Source organism: Rhinoderma darwinii, chromosome 10 (genome assembly GCF_050947455.1).
Source record: "Rhinoderma darwinii isolate aRhiDar2 chromosome 10, aRhiDar2.hap1, whole genome shotgun sequence".
In the NCBI taxonomy this organism is placed as follows: domain Eukaryota; kingdom Metazoa; phylum Chordata; class Amphibia; order Anura; family Rhinodermatidae; genus Rhinoderma; species Rhinoderma darwinii.
The window spans coordinates 5072752-5097029 of NC_134696.1; the positions used below are offsets into that span (position 1 = coordinate 5072752).

The 24278-nt window shown below is 46.3% G+C and overlaps 1 protein-coding gene across 2 annotated transcripts in view; it reads right to left on the minus strand.

Moving 5' to 3' along the window:
* ROBO4 (roundabout guidance receptor 4) overlaps nucleotides 1-23963 on the minus strand; it is a 74260-nt gene extending 50297 nt beyond the window's left edge. The window contains exons 1-8 of one of the 2 annotated variants that reach the window (XM_075839208.1): nucleotides 23461-23963; nucleotides 13721-14023; nucleotides 8765-8922; nucleotides 7189-7309; nucleotides 4004-4142; nucleotides 3758-3885; nucleotides 3340-3443; nucleotides 2646-2871 (exon numbers count right to left, since the gene is read on the minus strand). In XM_075839208.1, coding sequence (XP_075695323.1) covers nucleotides 2646-2871; nucleotides 3340-3443; nucleotides 3758-3885; nucleotides 4004-4142; nucleotides 7189-7309; nucleotides 8765-8922; nucleotides 13721-14023; nucleotides 23461-23638 — 1357 coding nt within the window. In that variant the 5' untranslated portion in view covers nucleotides 23639-23963. Of the gene's footprint in view, nucleotides 1-2645; nucleotides 2872-3339; nucleotides 3444-3757; nucleotides 3886-4003; nucleotides 4143-7188; nucleotides 7310-8764; nucleotides 8923-13720; nucleotides 14024-16145; nucleotides 16300-23460 lie in introns of those variants that run through there. The other variant, XM_075839209.1, reaches the window with a different exon arrangement.
* Nucleotides 23964-24278: the final 315 nt, after the last annotated feature.

The following is a 24278-nucleotide window of genomic DNA, read 5'->3' on the forward strand; positions in this document are numbered from 1 at the left end:
TACAGAAGAAGGTGACAGATGTTTTAATTATAAACCTTTGAAAGTCTTCATTAGATCCCAGATTATAATGTTTATTGTATTTACAGTGAAGTTCCGGTAATCCGGCGCTCGCGACTATCAAGGTGGCGGTTCTTCAGGAATTCCAAACTATTAGAAGTTTATACATATTTGTTGAACCATTGTGACGCCCCCCACGCTGTGCTATTACCGGGCCATAAGACTTATTGAGGCGAATCCCTCCAAAGCGACATAATAATTCGGTCAGGGTGAAAACATTTTTTTTTTGCTGGGGGAGGGTGAGCTCGGGCGTGTTCTGCGTCAGTCCTGGACGGAGCAGCGTCGCGTGTTCTGTGGATTGCAGGTGGTTTAATATTATAAGGGTATGTTCACACGGCAGCGTCCGTAACCGCCGAAATTACGGGGCTGTTTCCAGGAGAAAACAGCCCTGTCACTTCAGCCGTAACGGCACGTGCAGGCGCTTGAACGCCGCGTCCATTACGGACGTAGCTGGAGCTGGTTTTCCATGGAAAACGGCTCCATTTACGTCTGAAGAAGTGACAGGCACTTTTGACAGCGGCGCGTAAATATACGCCTCGTGTGAACAGACAAACGTCAGCCCATTGCTTTCAATGGGCAGATGTTTGCCAACGCTAACTAGCCACATTTTCGGATGTAATTCGGGGGTTAAAACGCCCGAATTACGTCCGTAAATAGGCCGTGTGAACATACCCTGATGTCGATTCTCGGTTTCCGCTCATAACCTCCAATTCATTTTCTTCTCCTCAGTGAAACACGAGAATGACTGGGGCGTCCAGTCATAATACAGGATAGTCCTTCCTCATAGAATAGCTGGAATAACGGGTGTGGGGGGGGGGGGTCTGTAGAGCTTCGCTGCGGAGGATGCGGCTCATATGGATGAAGGACACATAGACCCAGCGTCAGCAGAAAGATTCAGTGTCACGTCAGCGAATATAAATTACCGCAGAGCGAGGAAATGATACGATATACACAGGATCCATTCATATGAGAACGACACTTGGGGTACAGGATAATGACACTGACACTTGGGGTACAGGATAATGATACACTGACACTTGGGGTACAGGATAATGATACACTGACACTTGGGGTACAGGATAATGATACACTGACACTTGGGGTACAGGATAATGACATGCTGACACTTGGGGTACAGGATAATGATACACTGACACTTGGGGTACAGGATAATGATACGCTGACACTTGGGGTACAGGATTGGGACGCTGACACTTGGGGTACAGGATAATGATACGCTGACACTTGGGGTACAGGATTGGGACGCTGACACTTGGGGTACAGGATTGGGACGCTGACACTTGGGGTACAGGATTGGGACGCTGACACTTGGGGTACAGGATTGGGACGCTGACACTTGGGGTACAGGATTGGGACGCTGACACTTGGGGTACAGGATTGGGACGCTGACACTTGGGGTACAGGATTGGGACGCTGACACTTGGGGTACAGGATTGGGACGCTGACACTTGGGGTACAGGATTGGGACGCTGACACTTGGGGTACAGGATTGGGACGCTGACACTTGGGGTACAGGATTGGGATGCTGACACTTGGGGTACAGGATTGGGACGCTGACACTTCGGGTACAGCATTGGGACGCTGACACTTGGGGTACAGGATTGGGCTGCTGACACTTGGGGAACAGGATTAGGACGCTGACACTTGGGGAACAAGATTAGGACGCTGACACTTGGGGCACAAGGTTATGACGCCGACACTTGGGGTACGGGATTATGACGCCGACACTTGGGGTACGGGATTATGACGCCGACACTTGGGGTACGGGATTATGACGCCGACACTTGGGGTACGGGATTAGGACGCCGACACTTGGGGTACGGGATTAGGACGCCGACACTTGGGGTACGGGATTAGGACGCCGACACTTGGGGTACAGGATTAGGACGCCGACACTTGGGGTACAGGATTAGGACGCCGACACTTGGGGTACAGAATTAGGACGCCGACACTTGGGGTACAGAATTAGGACGCTGTCACTTGGGGTACAGGATTAGGACGCTGTCACTTGGGGTACAGGATTAGGACGCTGTCACTTGGGGTACAGGATTATGACGCTGACACTTGGGGTACAGGATTATGACGCTGACACTTGGGGTACAGGATTATGACGCCGACACTTGGGGTACAGGATTATGACGCTGACACTTGGGGGACTCTTATTGGTTGTTATTGTTACTTTTGTGGATGTCTCGGAACAGAACGTTACTTTATTATATATCAGGTATTTATCGCCGTCTAGTGGAGAATGTGTGTATGTGCGGTCGCTGTTATATGTCTTAGGTCTTTGGGACATGATGATGCTGGAGCTGATCCTTCTTCTTTCCCGTTGATTTGACAACCCAATGAAATCAGTATATAAATGTTGTGTCCCCAGCAGCACAGAATATTTCCAGAGAGGAGTGTGTGGATCTTGTAGGGTAAGGACAGGGTGTACCACATGTGCACCTGTAAGATATATATATATATAGGACTGCGTGATGTGCAGGTTCCTGGAGCAGCGCGTTATTAGTCACGTGTCGTTCCTGATCTGAACTTCTCCCACTTATAATAATCTTGTGTTTTACCTTCATCAGGGACCAGGATGTGTCTGACGTTACTGTCCGCGCCGTACACCGTCCATCCGTACGGTCGCACTTTGAACTCGTACTTCAGCCCTCTGCGCAGACCTGGAATCAGGACGCTGTTCACATTCACTGGAACGACACTCCACTTCTCCCAGTCCGGATCTGATGTAGTGTGAGGGCGATAAAACACGGTGTAGCCCTCCGTATACTGGGACGGTGAAGACGCCTGAAATACAAATCCAGGGGTCTACATTACTAAACATACAATGAATATTTACCCAAAATGTATCTGGGGTCACCAACAACCAAGCCCCTCCCCTATCCCAGCAAGGAGTGAATGGTTGTCAAAGTCACTCCCCCTACTACAAAAATTTTAATGTTGTCAAAGCCCCTCCTCTATAGATAGCAGGAAAGAATCAAAGGTTGTCAAAGCCCCTCCTCTACTACAAGCGTTAATAAATACCAATATACCTTAGCTACTTCAAGAATTAATGAAATGTTGTCAAAGCCCCTCCCCTAGAAATGAATGAAATGTTGTCAAAGCCCCTCCCCCAAGAATGAATGAACAAAGAAATGAGTGAATGGAAGGATATCTACGCCGGCCTATTAAATGAATGAATGGTTGTCAAAATCTCAATATTATCATGGACTCAATTTACAGCAGGAGTAATGAAGATTTATTCGCTGCTCGTACCTTCCACTGCACGCGGACCGATGACGAGTTGTGTAACATCAGAGTATCCAGGTACAATTTCACACTGGATAATTCTTGTACGATCTGACCAGTATCCAAAGGATCTAAAACACATAGAACAGAACCTTTATTAATTCCCAAATCTGCTGGTTGCTATTGGAAACAGTCAGCAAGCTGGTCACCGGTGGTTAGTTTTTCCTACATCAGATGACTGCACAGGGCCAGAATGCAGATCACCAGAGCAAGCTCTGAGCAGACACTGAACAAGCAGGGACACTGGGAGATTTCAGCCTGCAGAACTATGAACGCAGCTCTGGAGTATAATACAGGCTGTTATGCATGTCATGTATTTACAATGTGACACTTATGTGCCATATACAGGCTTCTATAGGATGTATGGAGAGGAGATGGGCTTTACCTTGTACCACTAGTTGCGCAGACGCAGACACAGAACCGATATTGCTTCTGGCCGTGCAGACATATGTCCCCGTGTCCTGCACCGTCACTCGCTGGAGACATAATGTGTTCTCATTGGTAATTGCATATCTGCCAGGGAAATACAGATTATATACATATATACACACACATTATATAATAATCACTGCCTCCTTACTGGCCACCTGGCATCATGTGACCCTATATAATCCATTGTAATGACACCTACCTCCCTATGGGAAGCGCCCCCTGCTCCTTGCTCCAGTGCATGGAAAGTTTGGAGTTGCCATGAGCTCCACAGGCAAACTGGACGGTGCTCCCTGGTTTTGTGATCACATCAGACGGTTTATTTGTGAACTGTGGCATTTCTGTAAATGAATACAATGTGCGTAACTAACACCCCCATAATCCAAACCCCGACAGCTCAAGAAATGCAAATAATACAAGATGTGAGGACTGAGAAACTGATAATATATTACAGTCACCCTCAAGCGTCATGCTCCAGAGCTGCACTCCCTATTCAGCTGGTGGAGTCACTGTGTACATACATTTACATTACTTATCCTGTACTGATCATGAGTTACAGCTCTGGAGTATAATACAGGATATCAGTACAGGATAAGTAATGTAATGTATGTACACAGTGACTCCAACAGCAGAATAGTGAGTGCAGCTCTGGAGTATAATACAGGATGTAACTCCGGATCAGTACAGGATAAGTAATGTAATGTATGTACACAGTGACTCCACCAGAAAAATAGTGAGTGCAGCTCTGGAGTATAATACAGGATATAACTCAGGATCAGTACAGGATAAGTAATGTAATGTATGTACACAGTGACTCCACCAGAAGAATAGTGAGTGCAGCTCTGGAGTATAATACAGGATATAACTCAGGATCAGTACAGGATAAGTAATGTAATGTATGTACACAGTGACTCCAACAGCAGAATAGTGAGTGCAGCTCTGGAGTATAATACAGGATGTAACTCCGGATCAGTACAGGATAAGTAATGTAATGTATGTACACAGTGACTCCACCAGCAGAATAGTGAGTGCAGCTCTGGAGTATAATACAGGATGTAACTCAGGATCAGTACAGGATAAGTAATGTAATGTATGTACACAGTGACTCCACCAGCAGAATAGTGAGTGCAGCTCTGGAGTATAATACAGGATGTAACTCAGGATCAGTACAGGATAAGTAATGTAATGTATGTACACAGTGTCTCCACCAGCAGAATAGTGAGTGGAGCTCTGGAGTATAATACAGGATATAACACAGGATCAGTACAGGATAAGTAATGTAATGTTTGTATACAGTGACTCCACCAGCAGAATAGTGAGTGCAGCTCTGGAGTATAATACAGGATGTAATTCAGGATCAGTACAGGATAAGTAATGTAATGTATGTACACAGTAACTCCACCAGCAGAATAGTGAGTGCAGCTCTGGAGTATAATACAGGATATAACTCAGGATCAGTACAGGATAAGTAATGTAATGTATGTACACAGTGACTCCACCAGCAAATTAGTGAGTGCAGCTCTGGAGTATAATACAGGATGTAACTCAGGATCAGTACAGGATAAGTAATGTAATGTATGTACACAGTGACTCCACCAGAAGAATAGTGAGTGCAGCTCTGGAGTATAATACAGGATATAACTCAGGATCAGTACAGGATAAGTAATGTAATGTATGTACACAGTGACTCCACCAGCAGAATAGTGAGTGCAGCTCTTGAGTATAATACAGGATGTAACTCCGGATCAGTACAGGATAAGTAATGTAATGTATGTACACAGTGACTCCACCAGCAGAATAGTGAGTGCAGCTCTGGAGTATAATACAGGATGTAACTCAGGATCAGTACAGGATAAGTAATGTAATGTATGTACACAGTGACTCCACCAGCAGAATAGTGAGTGCAGCTCTGGAGTATAATACAGGATGTAACTCAGGATCAGTACAGGATAAGTAATGTAATGTATGTACACAGTGACTCCACCAGCAGAATAGAGAGTACAGCTCTGGAGTATAATACAGGATATAACTCAGGATCAGTACAGGATAAGTAATGTAATGTATGTACACAGTGACTCCAACAGCAGAATAGTGAGTGCAGCTCTGGAGTATAATACAGGATGTAACTCCGGATCAGTACAGGATAAGTAATGTAATGTATGTACACAGTGACTCCACCAGCAGAATAGTGAGTGCAGCTCTGGAGTATAATACAGGATGTAACCTCAGGATCAGTACAGGATAAGTAATGTAATGTATGTACACAGTGACTCCACCAGCAGAATAGTGAGTGCAGCTCTGGAGTATAACACAGGATGTAACTCAGGATCAGTACAGGATAAGTAATGTAATGTATGTACACAGTGACTCCACCAGCAGAATAGTGAGTGCAGCTCTGGAATATAATACAGGATATAACTCAGGATCAGTACATGATAAGTAATGTAATGTATGTACACAGTGACTCCACCAGCAGAATAGTGAGTGCAGCTCTGGAGTATAATACAGGATGTAACTCAGGATCAGTACAGGATAAGTAATGTAATGTATGTACACAGTGACTCCACCAGCAGAATAGTGAGTGCAGCTCTGGAGTATAATACAGGATATAACTCAGGATCAGTACAGGATAAGTAATGTAATGTATGTACACAGTTTCTCCACCAGCAGAATAGTGAGTGGAGCTCTGGAGTATAATGCAGGATGTAACTCAGGATCAGTACAGGATAAGTAATGTAATGTCTATACACAGTGACTCCACCAGCAGAATAGTGAGTTCAGCTCAGTTGATATTGTCATTCACTAACAGCAAGCAAAGATCTTGAAAAGGTAACTAAATTGTAATCATTATAATGCTGCAGGTAAGTTCTTCCTAGTATTGGGACAAATGCTCATTCTTCGTTAGGCGGTGGAGACCAATCATGAGAATATTGTTAGGGTATGTTCACATGACAGCGTCCGTAACGGCTGAAATTACGGGGATGTTTCCGCCTGAAAACATCCCCGTAATTTCAGCCGTAACGGCATGTGCAGGCGCTTGAACGCCGCGTCCATTACGGACGTAATTGGCGCTGCTTTTCATTGGAGTCAATGAATAACGGCTCCAATTACGCCCAAAGAAGTGATAGGTCACTTCTTTGACGCGGGAGTCTATTTACGCGCCGTCATTTGACAGCGGCGCGTAAATATACGCATCATTTGAACAGACAAACGTCTGCCTATTGCTTTCAATGGGCAGATGTTTGTCAACGCTATTGAGGCGCTATTTTCGGACGTAATTCGGGGCAAAAACGCCCGAATTACGTCCGTAATTAGTGCGTGTGAACATACCCTTAGAATTACTGTCCATCTCTATCAGTGTCATGAAGTAACGCGCCGGTCACTCACCAAGCACAGAGATGACAGCGCCACGACTTGTCCTCTCACCGGCTGGATTAGAAGCCACACACATATACACTCCAGCATCTGAGCTCAGCGTCCGTGCGATGGAGAGTCTACCGGTAGCAAACTGGGGGTTAAAAAAAGGTGGCGATTATCAAAAAAAGCTTCTAGGGCCACATAGCAAAAGCCAAAATGAGACCCCCTGCTGGTTCATGTCATCACAGACAGATCCTGTGTATGATTCCCCCCCACCCCCCGGCCCCTTCAGGCCAGCATGATCCCCTGGCAGTTCCTCATTAGTGCTGGAATTGTTAAATATTCTAGTAAACCTTTCTTATATCTGTTTCAGGGAAAGCTGGGTGATAACCAATATGGGCTGCCATGACTTATCTCACAGGGGTTGTCACCCAGCTTTCCTAGCGTACTGAATGAGAAATCTGCCTAGTTCTGCAGTAACAAATCATCTGCACCACTGCACAGCTTTGTCAGTCAGGGGTCAGGGAAAGCTGGGTGATAAACTCTGTGGGTGTCTGAATATATATATTGGCCAAATATTTGTAATATAATTTTGCGGCGTGTTCTTTAGTTGGATATTGTCCGCGCTTCAGATCAGCGACGTGATCCCACCCAAGAGTGAAAATAAGATGTGCTGATAATCATGGATGAAGGAGGTCACGTCACTATCTGTTCACACTAGTATTATGGAAAACCCTCACAACCGATCTATCATTCAGTTTTCTAACAGGGGAGGAGCTTTGACAACCTAGAATTTCTTATAGTAAGAGGGGAGGAGCTTTGACAACCTATAATTTCCTCCAGTAGCAGGGGAGGAGCTTTGACAACTCTTCTATCATTCAGTTTACTCACAGGGGAGGAGCTTTGACAACCTATAATTTCCTCTAGTAACAGGGGAGGAGTTTTGACAACCTATAATTTCCTCTAGTAACAGGGGAGGAGTTTTGACAACCTATAATTTCCTCTAGTAACAGGGGAGGAGCTTTGACAACCTATAATTTCCTCTAGTAACAGGGGAGGAGTTTTGGCAGCCTATGATTTTCTTTGACAACTTTCCTTCCATTCAGCCTGCTAACAAGGGAATTGCTGACAACCTGTCATTTATTCTTGTAATAGGAGAGAGATTTTGACAACTTTTCCATGATTCCTTGTAACACCAGAAGGGCTTTGACAACCATTCATCCTGATAGGGGGTATTGAGATCCTTTCATTAATTTGTTACTTTAATAAGGGAGGGGCTTTTCCAAACGTTTAATTTATTCTTTTAATAGGGGAATGGCTTTGACAATCTATTGGGCAGGGGATTTGGTATCCATTCATTCTTGTAAGGGGAGGGGCCTTGACAACTTTTAATTCACTCATTCATTCCCACATGAGGGTTTTTTACAAACATTCCTTCATTTATTCAGATAGGGGAGGGGCTTTGACAACCATATATTTAAAAAAAAAAACAGAAATGTATGTATTATTTTCGAAGCATAAAAGCAGTGCCCAATAAAACTTCACATCTCCCCCGGAGGATAGACCTGCGCACAGTTCACATGGCAGCATAACCCCTGCACTGTACCGTGTAGCGGCTGTTGTTTCTGTTCACCGGCGCTCCATTTTTCCGCCATGTCACCGCAGGCTCCGGGTGTCCTTTGGGTGGGGAACAGTCAATCACCAACGTCCTCCCTGCGATCACCTCCTTATCCAAGGGCTCCTGGCGAAATTCATCCTTCAAGACTGAAACAAGAAAATCACAATGATCAACACGAGAGAAGAAAGAGCAGAAGCGCAAAAGTGTAACGGTGTCTGATCTCTGGATACCCCACCCCATATAGGACACCCCCGCCCCGTAATATCACCTGTGGGCAGTTATGATTCCTGTAATGCTCCAGTGGGCGCCAATACTTTATAATATACAAGTTGTAGCTGCTGCCGGGACCCGGGATCCGTCCCCCTCCGATCATTTGTTACATTGTGTATTATGTGTATACATTGTTGCAGAAAATGTAAAAATAAATAAATAATAATAATAAGTCTTAGGACTTACCTGCAGTTCGTCATACTTGACAATTTTTGAGAAGCGTCGTCAGGGAGATTATGGGAAGCGCAACATTTTTTTATCATATGATTCGCCCATTTATATAGGACACGACCGCCAATCGAAGGCATTTAAACTACAAGTAGGGTATATGACCCCCCCCCCCCCTTATCACACCGGAAAATGAATACAGGCCCCGTAAAAAAAGTACAGACCCAGACTGCCCCAGACCGGACCCCCTAAACAAATACAGAGCCCAGACCAGAACCCCCATAAATTAATAGAGCCCAGACCAGACTCTGCAGAAGTGAGTATATAGGACGCAGCCCCCGGGAGACGACAGCTTTTTCTGGGAGCCTCCTGGACAGTCGAGGGGAGTTGGCGAGTATGGGTCTCAGGCTGTTGCTATGCAGATTTCTATTAGGAGGAGAAGCTAGCTACTTCCTCCCTCTCTGGCGTCACTCGTCCACACGCTGCGGAAATACTGCGTTTTTCAGAGCAGATGTCACCATCCCCCAACATTGAGAAAAACGCAGCAATTTACACACCATTTTCTGCCGTAAAAACCGCAGGTAATGGTGCGTTTTTGGCGCAGCGGAAAGTCTCTGACTTTCAACGGAATTGCTGCATTCATTTAAGCTGATAACCTGAGGGTGCAGACTCTGAAACCTTATTATTTATTATGGGGGATGTGTCTGGGAATACTCTGAAGATGACTATAGTCACATCCAGAGCTGCATTCACACTCCTGCTGCCCCTGACTTGGGATCTGCATGCGCTGTACTGACAGCTCTAGTGGTTTAGCGGAGCTCACATCATTCACTGCCAATGCCTTGTGGGTAATGTCGTTTTTCCTGCATTATACTACTGTATACTTCTTGGGGTAGATACTACATGTCCCAATGTTCACCACGTGTTATACAGACACTGAGCCGACATATTCCGCAGCGCTGTACAGAAGTCGTCCTCACTTACTGCCCCCATCAGGGCTCACAATCTAAATCCCCTATCTAGATGCTTTTGGGGTGTGGGTCACGCAAACACGGAAAAAACATATAAACTCCATGCTGATGCTCTCCATGCTGATGCTCTCCATGCTGATGCTCTCCATGCTGATGTTCTCCATGCTGATGTTCTCCATGCTGATGTTCTCCATGGTTGGATTTGAACCCAGGACCCCAGTACTAACCACTGAGCCAGACGCTGCGATCACAATTGTGGGGATTGGGGGTCCCACGCAGCATGAGAAAACAGAGTTGGGGGATCCCGGGAATAATCCTGCTGTTCCCATGAACCCCGGACAGGACGCGCGCTTCGTTCCGATCGGTTTTAATATTCCGGTCAGCGTCTGTCACTTCTCAACTACGGACTGCGAATTCATCCCGTCCGATAAAAAACGAAGATATTGGCGCACAAACCTCATTATAGAAATCCATAGTGAAATATAAATATCACTTGGTTGATTTGTCAGTCAGGAGTCCAGGACCACCTTTTTTTTTTAGCGTATTAGTTGCCACCCAGCTTTCCCAGAGACAGATATAAGAAATGGCAGAATATTTTTTTTTTTAGCAGCTTGTTCTCTACTCCAGGATTTATCTTTAAGGACAGCGGTCGCCGTACATCGAGGACACGTGACCTGAAGTGACCGAGCGCAGGATGTCAGACAATGCTGAGGGTTATCATACTTCCTGCTGAGGATTATCTTACTAGAGGGTGTTTTTGTTGCTGCAGTTTTTACAATGAAGCAGTGGTGCCGTTTTTTTGTTCCAATGCTTCACTTTTTTTTTTCAAGATCTCTGGCTGCTGTCAGTGAAAGGTAACATCCAGAAACTGAAAATTTGTCCGGACCTAGTCCTGCTCACACATCAACAGCGGGAAAAAAACCTCTCCCTGTCCTGCACTCCATCCTGACAGCCCTTACCTACACTGATACATTGCAACAAACACATCAGCTGTGTAAGCAGGCATAAGTCTCTGATTGTAGCCAACGTTTACATTCACTGACAGAAACCAATTAAAGGGTAGTCAGATCTTCAGTAAATAAAGCTCATTGTATAATAATAAGTTCTGCAACTTTCTAACAGACTTTGTGTTTCAATTCCTCACCATTTTCAAGATCTCTGCTTTCTGTCGATTAATGAGACTATTATGGTTTGCAAACAAAGGCTGAAAATGTGCACAAACCTAGTCCTGCTCACACAGCTCAAGGTTTATTACAATATATTCAGTCTAGACAATCCTCTATGTCCTAATCGCATCAGCAGCACAAATATCTCTCTTCTGTCCTGACAGTTTGTTGCAATGTATCAGTGCAGGTAAAATGTATCAGTCTGAGTCCAGACTATTTACTTCACAGAGGATTGTCAAGGCTGGATACAATTGTGAGAATCCCACAGCTGTGAGAGGTCTGTTTAGGTCTTCACACTTTGGAAACTATAATGCTTCCATTCACTGACAGCAAGCACAAATCTAAAAAAACCATTTGTGAGGAATTGAAACACAAAGTATATTAGAAAGTTGCAGAACATTTTATAGTGATTAAGCTTCATTTATGTAAAACTGGACTCTGCTTTCTTGGGAGAAGTCTCCGTGGTTTTTAGAAGTTGTCGTATCCGGCTCATACACCTTCTGTTCCGTCGCCATGTTACATGTAATAATGAAGCCGGCCGCTGAATATTTATTAACACTGACCCCGGGGGGCTGGCTCTATAGAAATCCCGTGGGAGCCAACAAGGAAAAACAAAAACATGACAGCAAACCGAGTGTTAATGACAGATTCTGCCTGTACGATGGGCAGGAATTAATGACATCGCTAATTAATCGCCTCGTTAGTCATTATTCTCAGCGTTAGCGGATACACAGGAACGCCTGAAAAGAATGATCGGTGCATTGTAGCCTTGTGCCTCGCATGACTGCGCCGGGGGTCGGGCCGGCCATGATACTTGCCTTAAGGGTTAATGCTGCGCCCACGGCAGCAAGCAAAAAAAAACAAAAAAACACGCCTTTTTTTAACAGAGATTTTTAAAGACTAATGAATGCCATAACAGAGCCTATAGGGCGTCACCCAGCTTTCCACAGACCCTGAAAGACACAAATCTGCTTCTCAGTTCACGCAAAGCAATGACTAGAAATGCAGCGTTCAGGCGTTACTGATGAGGAGCGTAGGTTTTATCTTAATATATTAGATCAATTCACTGCTTTTCCGTTTACGTCCGGTCACAAATACACACACGGCCGAACTAGTGGAAGCGCAGTCTGTGTTCATCCAGAGCCTCCTGTTTCATGTGGACTGACGTTTAGGCCTCAGACACACCATACAGTGCAGGAGTCTGTACGGCGGCTTTTTACTACACTGGGGGCCGCCATATGACCTGGGGTGTACGTAGGATTTTGTAAAGGGGGGGGGTCACTAGCATATTAAATGCACACACACAAATAAATACATACACACACACATATATATATATATACACAATCAAACATATATACACAAACTGTGACACACATTAATACCTCCCAACCGTCCCAATTTAATGGGATTGTCCCACAAACGTGTTGCAAAGTTGTCAGAGCTAATGTAAATTTGCATAAAAGTTGCCTTTACATTATGTTTTTGGCGCGCCCCCTGGTGGATTTGGGTACACACATACACATTCATACACTGACTGACCTCCCCCCACACACGGGATTTCTCTCACAGAGGAGAGTGGACACAGCCAGCAGTGATGTGAAGATGCCGAGCTCTCCCTCCCCTGTCTTTCTGACCCGACTGCCGTCTGTGTGTATTGATGTCTGCCATCTGCTGGTGAAAGGTGAGCATCTCCCATGTAATATTCACCTTTCACCAGCAGGTGGCAGACAGCATTACATACAGACTATGTACAAGGAGGAGAGTCCTGGCTAGGAGGAGTGGGGGTACAAGGGGGAGGCATTAAAGGGTAACTAAACGTTCAACAAACTTCTGACATGTCATAGTGGCATGTCAGAAGTTTTGATTGGTGGGTGTCCGAGCACTGAGACCCCCACCAATCGCTAGATCACAGCGTCAGAGGTGCTTGTGTGATCGCTGAGCCGCTTTGTGTCTGATCGGATTTTTCCGGAAATCAATGTATCGGTGTACGAGCTCATAGACTTTCTATTCAGTCTGTGCTCCGCTACATTGATTTCCGTAAAAAGCCGAACAGACACGAAGCGGTTGAGCGCTCACACGAGACCTTCTGCAGCTTTGTTTTAGCGATTGGTGGGGGTCTCAGTGCTCGGACCCCCACCAATCAAATTCTTATGATATGTCAGAAGTTTGTTGAATGTTTAGTTACCCTTTAACCCCCCCCCCCCCCGCGTTGTGTACGCCCCTGCGTATGGCGGTGATATTCTTCCCTATAAGCAATGCTCCGTACCTATGGCATCCGATGGAGCGCGCCAGACCCGATGACCTTTGGTGAATTATCTGGATACATCAACCATTATAACAGTGAGATTATTGCCCGTCTTTCTTACCGGCGATGGTGAGCGATGCGTTCTTACTGACCGCCGTTCCCAGGCGGTTTCTTGCCAGACAGGTGTAGACGCCTTCGTCCGATTTTCCTTTGATATGTAAGAAGAACAGGGAGCCCCCGAGGATCAGGGAGTTGTGGCCCTTAGAAAAATTAACGGATTCGCCGTTTCGGTACCATTCTATGGTGGGCTCCGGATTCCCCTCAGCGCGACAGTTCATGGTGGCCGGCTGGTCTCGCCGCACAACCAGGTCCGAGGGATGCTCAAGGATGCGCGGCACGTACTCATCTGTGCGGGACTTGGAGCCTAAACAAAAGGAAAAAGAAATCAGAGATATTCATTCTTCTAATTATTACTTATATTAAAAATAATTTTTCCGCTTTAAGCCCCTCCCCCCCCAAAAAAATATTCTAATCATCCAATACTGATCTATATCTGGGAAAGCTGGGTGACGACCATTATACTCCCCCTCACAGCTCCAACCGTTGAGCGGTGAACATGATGATCAAACTCTATCCAGCCATTTCTTATATCCGTCCTTGGGAAAGCTGGGTGGCAACTGATACGCAGGATCGGGGGGGGGGTTGTCATCCAGCTTTTCCAGAGTCCTGAATGGCAAATCTGTCTAGTTATATACCCTGATTCATCCCCAGCCCCTACATCACTGCAGAACTAGGCAGACTTAACATATGGGGAAGCTCAGGGTCCCCGGTGGGCGCTGTAATGTCGGCCATATTGTCACCCAGCTTTCCCAGAAACTGACATAACTGAAAAATGACTAAAGAAAATTACAAACATTTTGACAGAACGACTCAATGACTTCTATTTACTGGGGATTTTGGGGGTAAAATGCTCTTTACGTGGCTGCAATAAACATGGGTTGTTATTGATAAGAAGAACCCGAAATTCACATTCATATCAATGACAAACCAGCCAAAAAATTCCAGGAACGCCGAACAGGAAGAACTTTCGGAAAGAAAAGGGACACAAAGGGACAGCGATGACAGGCGGCGGCCGCGCAGATTTCCCTCATTTTTAGATCTGGGCAGCTGCTGTGTTTACGGGATGAGGACAATGGGAGGAAATAAATACGGAGATGCTGAACACAACATTCTACGAGACATAGGAGCGGGGGCAGCGATCCTGTGCCCCTACAACTAGTGTGAGACTACAACTCCCAGCATGCCTAGAGATGGAGCTTCACAACAACTGGAGAACCCCATGTTAGAGACCATTGATCTAACGCAGCGCTCCAGGGCAACTTCTGGACGCACAACAATCACAGTAAAATGACAGGTTACCGCAACCGTCGTGAGACCTCCAAGTTTCCCTATGGGGGAGGGGAGTCTCGCAACAATTACAATTTTACTTCAACAAAGTTGCCGTGGAGCTTTGCACTTCAGATCAGCCATAGTGTCAGCTTTGTGCAGCAGTCAGTGGAACAGCGCCCCCTGTACTGTAGGAAATCATGAAAAATGTGGATTTCTCCATTACTACATAGAGCTGCTTTCAGGATTCTGCTGTTTTCCTTGGAAACAGTCAGTGACTTAGACCCCCATCCTCCCGTAAATCAACCAGAGACTTACACATTGAGAGTCTCTACACTCCGAGCAGTGCAGATCGAGGCACGTCAGTATATAATACCTGTCTCACATTCTTATTTTTATAAAAACAGGGGAATAGCGGGTATTAGAAGACAATACAGGAATCTCTACACTCCCAGCAGCACAAGATCAAGACAGAATACACCAGAAAACCATGAATCTCTACAGTTCAAGCGCTATAGTGTAACAGTCTGCAAGAGTCCTCCCCATTGTATTACAATGCTCTAGATCCCAGCAGTATATTACAACACAGTGAATGATTCTCTACACTCCCAGCAGTACAGGTTCTAGACAGAATACACCAGAAAACCAGGAATCTCTACAGTTCAAGCGCTATAGTGTAACAGTCTACAGTAAGGGTATGTTCACACGGCCTATTTACGGACGTAATTCGGGCGTTTTTGCCCCGAATTACGTCTGAAAATAGTGCCTCAATAGCGCTGACAAACATCTGCCCATTGAAAGCAATGGGCAGACGTTTGTCTGTTCACACGAGGCGTATATTTACGCGCCGCTGTCAAATAACGGCGCGTAAATAGACGCCCGCGTAGAAGAAGTGACCTGTCACTTCTTTGGCCGTAATTGGAGCCGTTATTCATTGACTCCAATGAATAGCAGCGCTAATTACGGCCGTAATTGACGCGGCGTTCAAGCGCCTGCACATGCCGGTACGGCTGAAATTACGGGGATGTTTTCAGGCTGAAACATCCCCGTAATTTCAGCCGTTACGGACCCCCGCCGTGTGAACATACCCTTACCAAACCTATAATCTCTATCAGGGAGGGGTAATTCACAGGAGTGACTCCCAGCATCAGAGTACTCACCTTGCAGCAGCTCATTATCTGCACCACACACCATTATAACCAGGAGTAAACCACGGGCCAGAGAAGTCTCCATTCTAGATCCTAGGGACCCCCGGTGTGTCCACAGAAGACTTTCCTGGGCTCCTGAACGCCGGCTCTGCCTTCCCGCCGGTCACCCCTGGGCTCGGATGATAATGACCCTCCTCAGCTTCCAGTTATGGGACTCCGGTTTCCTATTTCCTGACAGGGAAGTTGGACAAAGTGACGACGGTCCCTCCCATCACAAAGCAAAGGACAATGCAAAGTTACTGGTTAACTTCACTCTCTGAGGGTCCCCATTGTCTGCTGCGGCATTAGTACCCCCATTACTACAATACTGCCTCTCCCCCGTCACAATGCATGGGAAGAAGATCATAATAGATCAAGTGATCCACCCAAAATCAGCAATTCCTCTGTTCATTCAGGCTGTCAGAAGACGCTGGGAGTTGTAGTTTTGCCACAGCTGGATAGCCACAGGTTGGAGACCCCTGATTAATGTACGTAGGAGAGCATATCCTGAATACCCATCTGAGAAGTGCCCTCCTATATTTCCACTGCTGCCCCCAACAAGCTCCATGAACGGTACAGAATCAGGATATTAGAAAGTCGCCCCCGTCCTGCTTCTTCTATGGGGAAGAAGGTTTTTTTTATGCAGAAAACAGCAACATACGCAGCTGCAGGCTGACCCCCTCACCCGCGGGAAGATTACGTTTGTTGCCCTAGCCACGTATCTTGTTGGTGCCCCCCATGGCACCCAGTATTGTAGACAGGCCGCACGCCCACTTCAGTTTTTTTAGTCAGGGTGCTATCCGTTGTTTTAACAGAACTGTGCGTCCGTTCCGTCAAAAATAGTGCAGGTCCTACTCCTGTTTGTTTTTTACGGAACAGTCTCGGCCTTTGCATTGATTTGGTCCGTGAAACAACGGACTGCACATGGAAGCCATCCGTGTGCGGTCTGTGATTCACGGAACCGTCATTAGCGGCCATACAACGGCTGACGGAAGTGTTCATGATGTAAACACCTACATCCCTCCACAGCAAGTGAAGAAACGTGACTAGTGGAACCACCCGGCAAACACATCTGTCATCAAACGGCGTCCGGCGAGGTCATTCTTGCCGCGGGCCATTACATTTGTGTATTTTGCAGCAATTAGTCGAGTGTTGCTCCAGGGCGATCAGTGACTGGGATGCGCTCATCAAAGCTCCGTCTAAGGGCCTGTTCACATCAGCGTTGGCTTTCCCTTCCGGGGTTCCGTCAGAGGTTTTCGTCGGGTGAACCCCGCAACGGGAAGTCAAACTGAAACCACAGCTTCCGTTTCCGTCACCATTGGTTTCCATTTTTTCCGACGCAATCAATAGCGCTGTCGACTGCAGGGTTCACCCGGCGGAAACCTCCAACAGAAACCCGGAACGGAAAGCCAACGCTGATGTCAACAGGCCCTAATTTAAAAAAATGGACGAGACCGGAACACACATCATGGACGGATGACAGACGTCACTAATGACAACGTACACACAACCATTCCCGAACAGGTAGCTGTATCTGCGCTGGAGCCACTCAGGGAGATCATGGTCTGCAGCCTATCCATTGACAGGAGAGCAGCGGTGACATCACTCAGAATGCAGCCTATCCATTGACAGGAGAGCAGCGGTGACATCACTGAGAATGCAGCCTATCCATTTACAGGAGAGCAGCGGTGACATCACTGAGAATTCAGCCTATCCATTCACAGGAGAGCAGCGGTGACATCACTGAGAATGCAGCTTATCCATTCATTAGAGAGCAGTGGTGACATCACTAAGAATGCAGCCTATCCATTCATTAGAGAGCAGTGGTGACATCACTGAGAATGTAGCCTATCCATTCACTAGAGAGCATCAGTGACATCACTGAGAATGTAGCCTATCCATTCACTAGAGAGCAGCAATGACATCACTGAGAATGCAGCCTATCCATTCACTAAAGAGCAGTGGTGACATCACTGAGAATGCAGCCTATCCATTCACTAGAGAGCAGTGGTGACATCACTGAGAATGCAGCCTATCCATTCACCAGAGAGCGGCGGTGACATCACTGAGAATGCAGCCTATCCATTCAGTATGGAGCAGCGTTGGCATCACTGAGAATGAAGCCTATCCATTCACCAGAGAGCGGCGGTGACATCACTAAGAATGCGGCCTATCCATTCACTAGAGAGCGGTGGTGACATCACCGAGAATGAAGCCTGTCCATTTACTAGAGAGCAGCAGTGACATCTCCGAGAATGCAGCTTATCCATTCACTAGAGTGCAGCGGTGACATCACTGAGAATGCAGCCTATCCATTCACCAGAGAGCGGCGGTGACATCACTGAGAATGAAGCCTATCCTTTCACTAGAGAGCAGCGGTGGCATCACTAAGAATGCAGCCTATCCATTCACCAGAGAGTGGCGGTGACATAAGTGAGAATGCAGCCTATCCATTCACTAGAGAGCAGCGGTGACATCACTGAGAATGCAGCCTATCCATTCACTAGAGAGCAGAGGTGGCATCACTGAGAATGCAGCCTATCCATTCACTAGAGAGTAGCGGTGGCATCACTAACAATTCAGCCTATCCATTCAGTAGAGAGCAGCTGTGACATCACTGAGAATGTAGCCTACCCATTCACTAGAGAGCAGCGGTGGCATCACTAAGAATTCAGCCTATCCATTCACTAGAGAGCAGCAGTGACATCACTGAGAATGCAGCCTATCCATTCACAGAAGAGCAGCGGTGACATCACTGAGAATGCAGCCTATCCATTCACTAGAGAGCAGCGGTGACATCACTGAGAATGCAGCCTATCCATTCACTAGAGAGCAGCGCTGACGTCACGGAGAATGCAGCCTATCCATTCACTAGAGAGCAGCGGTGACATCACTGAGAATGCAGCCTATCCATTCACAGAAGAGCAGTGGTGAGATCACTGAGAATGCAGCCTATCCATTCACTAGAGAGCAGCGCTGACGTCACGGAGAATGCAGCCTATCCATTCACTAGAGAGTGGCAGTGACATCACTGAGAATGCAGCCTATCCATTCCCTAGAGAGCAGCAATGACATCACCGAGAATGCAGCCTATCCATTCACTAGAGAGCAGCGGTGACATCACTGAGAGTGCAGCCTATCCATTCACGGAAGAGCAGCGGTGACATCACTGAGAACGCAGCCTATTCATTCACAGAAGAGCAGTAGTGACATCACTGAGAATGCAGCCTATCCATTCACCAGAGAGCAGCGGTGACATCACTGAGAATGTAGCCTATCCAGTCACTAGAGAGCAGTGGTGACATCACTGAGAATGCAGCCTATCCATTCACAGGAGAGCAGCGGTGACATCACTGAGAATGCAGCCTATCCATTCACAGGAGAGCAGCGGTGACATCACTGAGAATGTAGCCTATCCAGTCACTAGAGAGCAGTGGTGACATCACTGAGAATGCAGCCTATCCATTCACAGGAGAGCAGCGGTGACATCACTGAGAATGCAGCCTATCCATTCACTAGAGAGCAGCGGTGACATCACCGAGAATGCAGCCTATCCATTCACTAGAGAGCAGCAATGACATCACTGAGAATGCAGCCTATCCATTCACAGAAGAGCAGCGGTGACATCACTGAGAATGCAGCCTATCCATTCACTAGAGAGCAGCGGTGACATCACTGAGAATGCAGCCTATCCATTCACTAGAGAGCAGCGCTGACGTCACAGAGAATGCAGCCTATCCATTCACTAGAGAGCAGCGGTGACATCACTGAGAATGCAGCCTATCCATTCACAGAAGAGCAGCGGTGACATCACTGAGAATGCAGCCTATCCATTCACAGAAGAGCAGCGGTAAGATCACTGAGAATGCAGCCTATCCATTCACTAGAGAGCAGCGCTGACGTCACGGAGAATGCAGCCTATCCATTCACTAGAGAGTGGCAGTGACATCACTGAGAATGCAGCCTATCCATTCACTAGAGAGCAGCGGTGACATCACTGAGATTGCAGCCTATCCATTCACTAGAGAGCAGCAGTGACATCACTGAGAGTGCAGCCTATCCATTCACAGAAGAGCAGCGGTGACATCACTGAGAACGCAGCCTATTAATTCACAGAAGAGCAGTAGTGACATCACTGAGAATGCAGCCTATCCATTCACAGGAGAGCAGCGGTGACATCACTGAGAATGCAGCCTATCCAGTCACTAGAGAGCAGTGGTGACATCACTGAGAATGCAGCCTATCCATTAACAGGAGAGCAGCGGTGACATCACTGAGAATGCAGCCTATCTATTCACTAGAGAGCAGCGGTGACATCACTGAGAATGCAGCCTATCTATTCACTAGAGAGCAGCGGTGACATCACTGAGAATGCAGCCTATCCAGTCACTAGAGAGCAGTGGTGACATCACTGAGAATGCAGCCTATCCATTAACAGGAGAGCAGCGGTGACATCACTGAGAATGCAGCCTATCTATTCACTAGAGAGCAGCGGTGACATCACTGAGAATGCAGCCTATCTATTCACTAGAGAGCAGCGGTGACATCACTGAGGATGCAGCCTATCCATTCACAGGAGAGCAGCGGTGACATCACTGAGAATGCAGCCTATCCATTCACAGGAGAGCAGTGGTGACATCACTGAGAATGCAGCCTATCCATTCACAGGAGAGCAGCGGTGACATCACTGAGAATGCCGCCTCTCCGTTCACTACTGTAGAACCTCCGGAATAGTGACGTCCCTTTGCTTGTCACAGTAAAATGTCCAAACCTGGTGCCAGATTACAGGGATTTTTCTGTGCGCTTCTGAGCAGATGATCTCGGGGAGCGGCCGGTGCGGACACTACACTTTTTGCGGTGATGTTTTTCTAATAGAAATGTCTTTTTCACGCTGTATCCGTCCCTCTCGATACAAACAGGGACGTCCCCTCATCAGCTAATGATGGAAATGGATGGAAAATATTAATAGAGGCCGGGACACAACTCTCCTCAACCAAGACAATTCAAAGACGGATCCAGATTGTCCTCCTTCCCTAAAAACAGGACGTCACCGCCTGACAAAGCCACGAGCACAATGTCTCGTAATAGAAAGGGCAGGAAATATGACAACAATGAGACAGAGGACTAATTTAGACATCAGTGAAATGTAGAGAAAACTCAGCTGAACAGGACGAGCGAAAAGGGTTTGATTTGATCTAACAGCGCCACCTTCGTCCGTAGGCCGCGTCTAGTATTGCAGCTCCGCTCTATTCAAGTCGGTATTTGGAAAAGAATCAGTCCCTTTTTTTCTGTATGCCCTTTAAAGTAGAGACACAAACAGCAGTGGTCCATATCCATTAGGGCCGTGGTCCTCCACTTGTGGCTCTCCAGCATGCTAGGAGTTGTAGTGCTCATCCAATGTAAATAAAGATTCTTCACTGTATAAATGAAACGTTCTGCAACTTTCTAATATAGTTGTATTTCAATTCCTCACTATTTTCATTATGTCTGCTTGCTGTCAGTGAATGGAAACATTCATACGTTACATTCTGAGGATGCAAAGCCTGAAAAGCCCTGATACTACTCACAGTTGAGGGTTTGTTACAATCCATCCAGTCTAGACAATCCTTTCCAACATGAATCTCTCACAGATTCATTGCTCATTCATAACTGCTCTACATGGAGTTTGTATGTTCTCCCCGTGTTCTCCAGTTTCTTCCACAGTCTAAAAACATAGCGATAGGTAAATACCCTTCATATAGAGGGTCAACCTCAAGGAACGCTATAAATCTTAGGCACGATCATCCACACAAGTCGAAGTAAAGCCGTGCTCATTCACACACACAGACATCTACTATTTAAAGGGCCGGTGTCCAGTCTTATGCAAATAAAGACTAAATTATTATATAATGGGAATTCCCTAAACAATCTACGCCAGTTTTCCGGTGTACAAAAAAGGCATTTTTCGCAAAGACTTGCATTTCGCAAAAAAATTATTGACTCTTTTTTTACGCCACTCCCAGCACTTTAAAAAGTGGGAGGGGCTTAGATGCAGGGGCGGGTTCACCCGCAGCCTGACACATTTGCTATAATTTGCGCCAGAAACGGGCGTAAAATATATAAAAAATTACGCCAGCTCGTAGCGGAGGTAGAGTTCCATTTTCTGGAGAATGAATAGCAGAAGATGTGACAAATTGACTTCATAATAAATTAGCTGCATCGGAGGGTATGTTCACACAGACTATTTTCGGCCATTTTTCGGCCCGTTAAAAACGGCTGAGAAATCGGAAGCAGAACGCCTCCAAACATCTGTCCATTGATTTCAATGGGAAAAACTGCGTTCTGTTCCGACGGGCTGTTTTTTACGCGGCCGCTTTTCAAAACGGCAACGTAAAAAGACGCCTGCGAAAAAAGAAGTGAATGTCTTTTCTTGAGCCGTATTTGGAGCTGTTTTTCACAGCTCCGTATTTTTAGACGTTTTTTATTTTGTGTGTGCACATACCCTTACTCCTAAGAGCTTCATACTAAGACTGGCAGACATTTGAAACGCCAGTCTTAGTAAATCTGCCCCTTTTGTTTTTCAAATTATCACCATCTTAAGATCTCTGCTTGCTTTCAGTGAATAGGAATGGTGTTTTTTTTTTACATCAAGATGCTGAAATCTCTTCTCAGCTGAGGGTTTGTTACAGTAGTATCCTGTCCAGGTAATCCTCTGTGAGCTAAACATATCAGCAGCGCAAATCCCTTGCCCTGATAGTTTGTTACAATGTATCAGTCGGGAGTCCAGACGCTCACAGAGGATTGTCTGGACTGGATATAATTGTAAACAGACACTGTGAGGGCTCGTCCACACGTCACGGAATTGCTGCGTATTTTCCATCCAGAATTGCGGAAAATCCGCAGCAGAAAACAGTAGCAGCAAAGTGTATGAGATTTAACAAATCCCATCCAGACGCTGCGTAAAATTTCCGACCAGAAACTAATCTGCGGTGCGTCATTTTCATACCGCAGAATGTCAATTCCTGCTGCGGAAAGTGACTGAATTGCTGCGTTTTTCAGAGGAGACGTCACCATCCCCCAACACTGAGAAAAACGCAGCAAAATCTGCACCATTTTCTGCAGCAATTATGTTATGTGTGGACAAGCCCTTACCCCTGAGGACTGAGGATAAATTCCATATTCCTGTATAGACTGCGCTCCATATCTTTACCTTTTTCCCCAAAAAAATTCCAAAAACTGCATTGGGTCCAGCTTGGATTTTCATAGTAACTGCTCATTAAGGTGATTATCCCGCCGGTGCCGATCTTACCTCTCAGACGATGTCTCCTGCCGGGTCTGTGGTGGTGAAGATGTCTCGGCTGGCGGTGGGAAGCCACCAAGTAACGTCCCTTGTGCTCTACGGCTTGGCTGCATTGGCAGGAGTTCACCTGTAGGCTCCATCTGAGCGGCAGCAATGCACAAGTCACAAGAAAAAACATCAAAAACATTTTTATCAAAAACTCCTTCCACCAAGGTCAACGTAGAACTTGGGTCCAGGTAACGCCGGCTGCCCACGCGCAGCTTTGAAGTGGGAAAACGAAGAGTGACTGGTGTTGCGGATAACCCTGCGGCTCGTGCATCCTACCCCCGTGCGTCCAGCCTTTGGTAAATTATTTAGAATTTGTTATGAAGGATGTTTTTCAACCGCTTTTGTGCTTTTTTTTTGCTCCTTACTCGCTCATTCCTCCTCCTTTTTTTTTCTCTTTATGAAGTTGCGGAACAATGGAATAGAAAAGCATGCAAGACCCCATGCTGGGAGAAGAGCTGAGAAGTTTAGACAGGGGCTCCACTTTCCCCAGCATCTGTGTCATGGGGGCAGAGAAGCCCAGGGGTGGGGGCTTCTGTGATGCCATTTTGAAGCATTAAGTAAATAGGAAAGTAATTTGTGTTTTTATTTTCTCATGAAAACCGTCCAGCGCTCGTCACGTCGTCGTCTTTTTGTTTTCTTTTTGAAAATGTTTTTGAGAAAAAAAAAAAAAAAAGTTGCACGACAATGCGGTTTTCAACATTCCTCCACAAGATTGACCGCATCATTGAATAGCGGAGCGGCTTGGCTGACGACCGTTTCCAAACTGAATTGATTGTCCT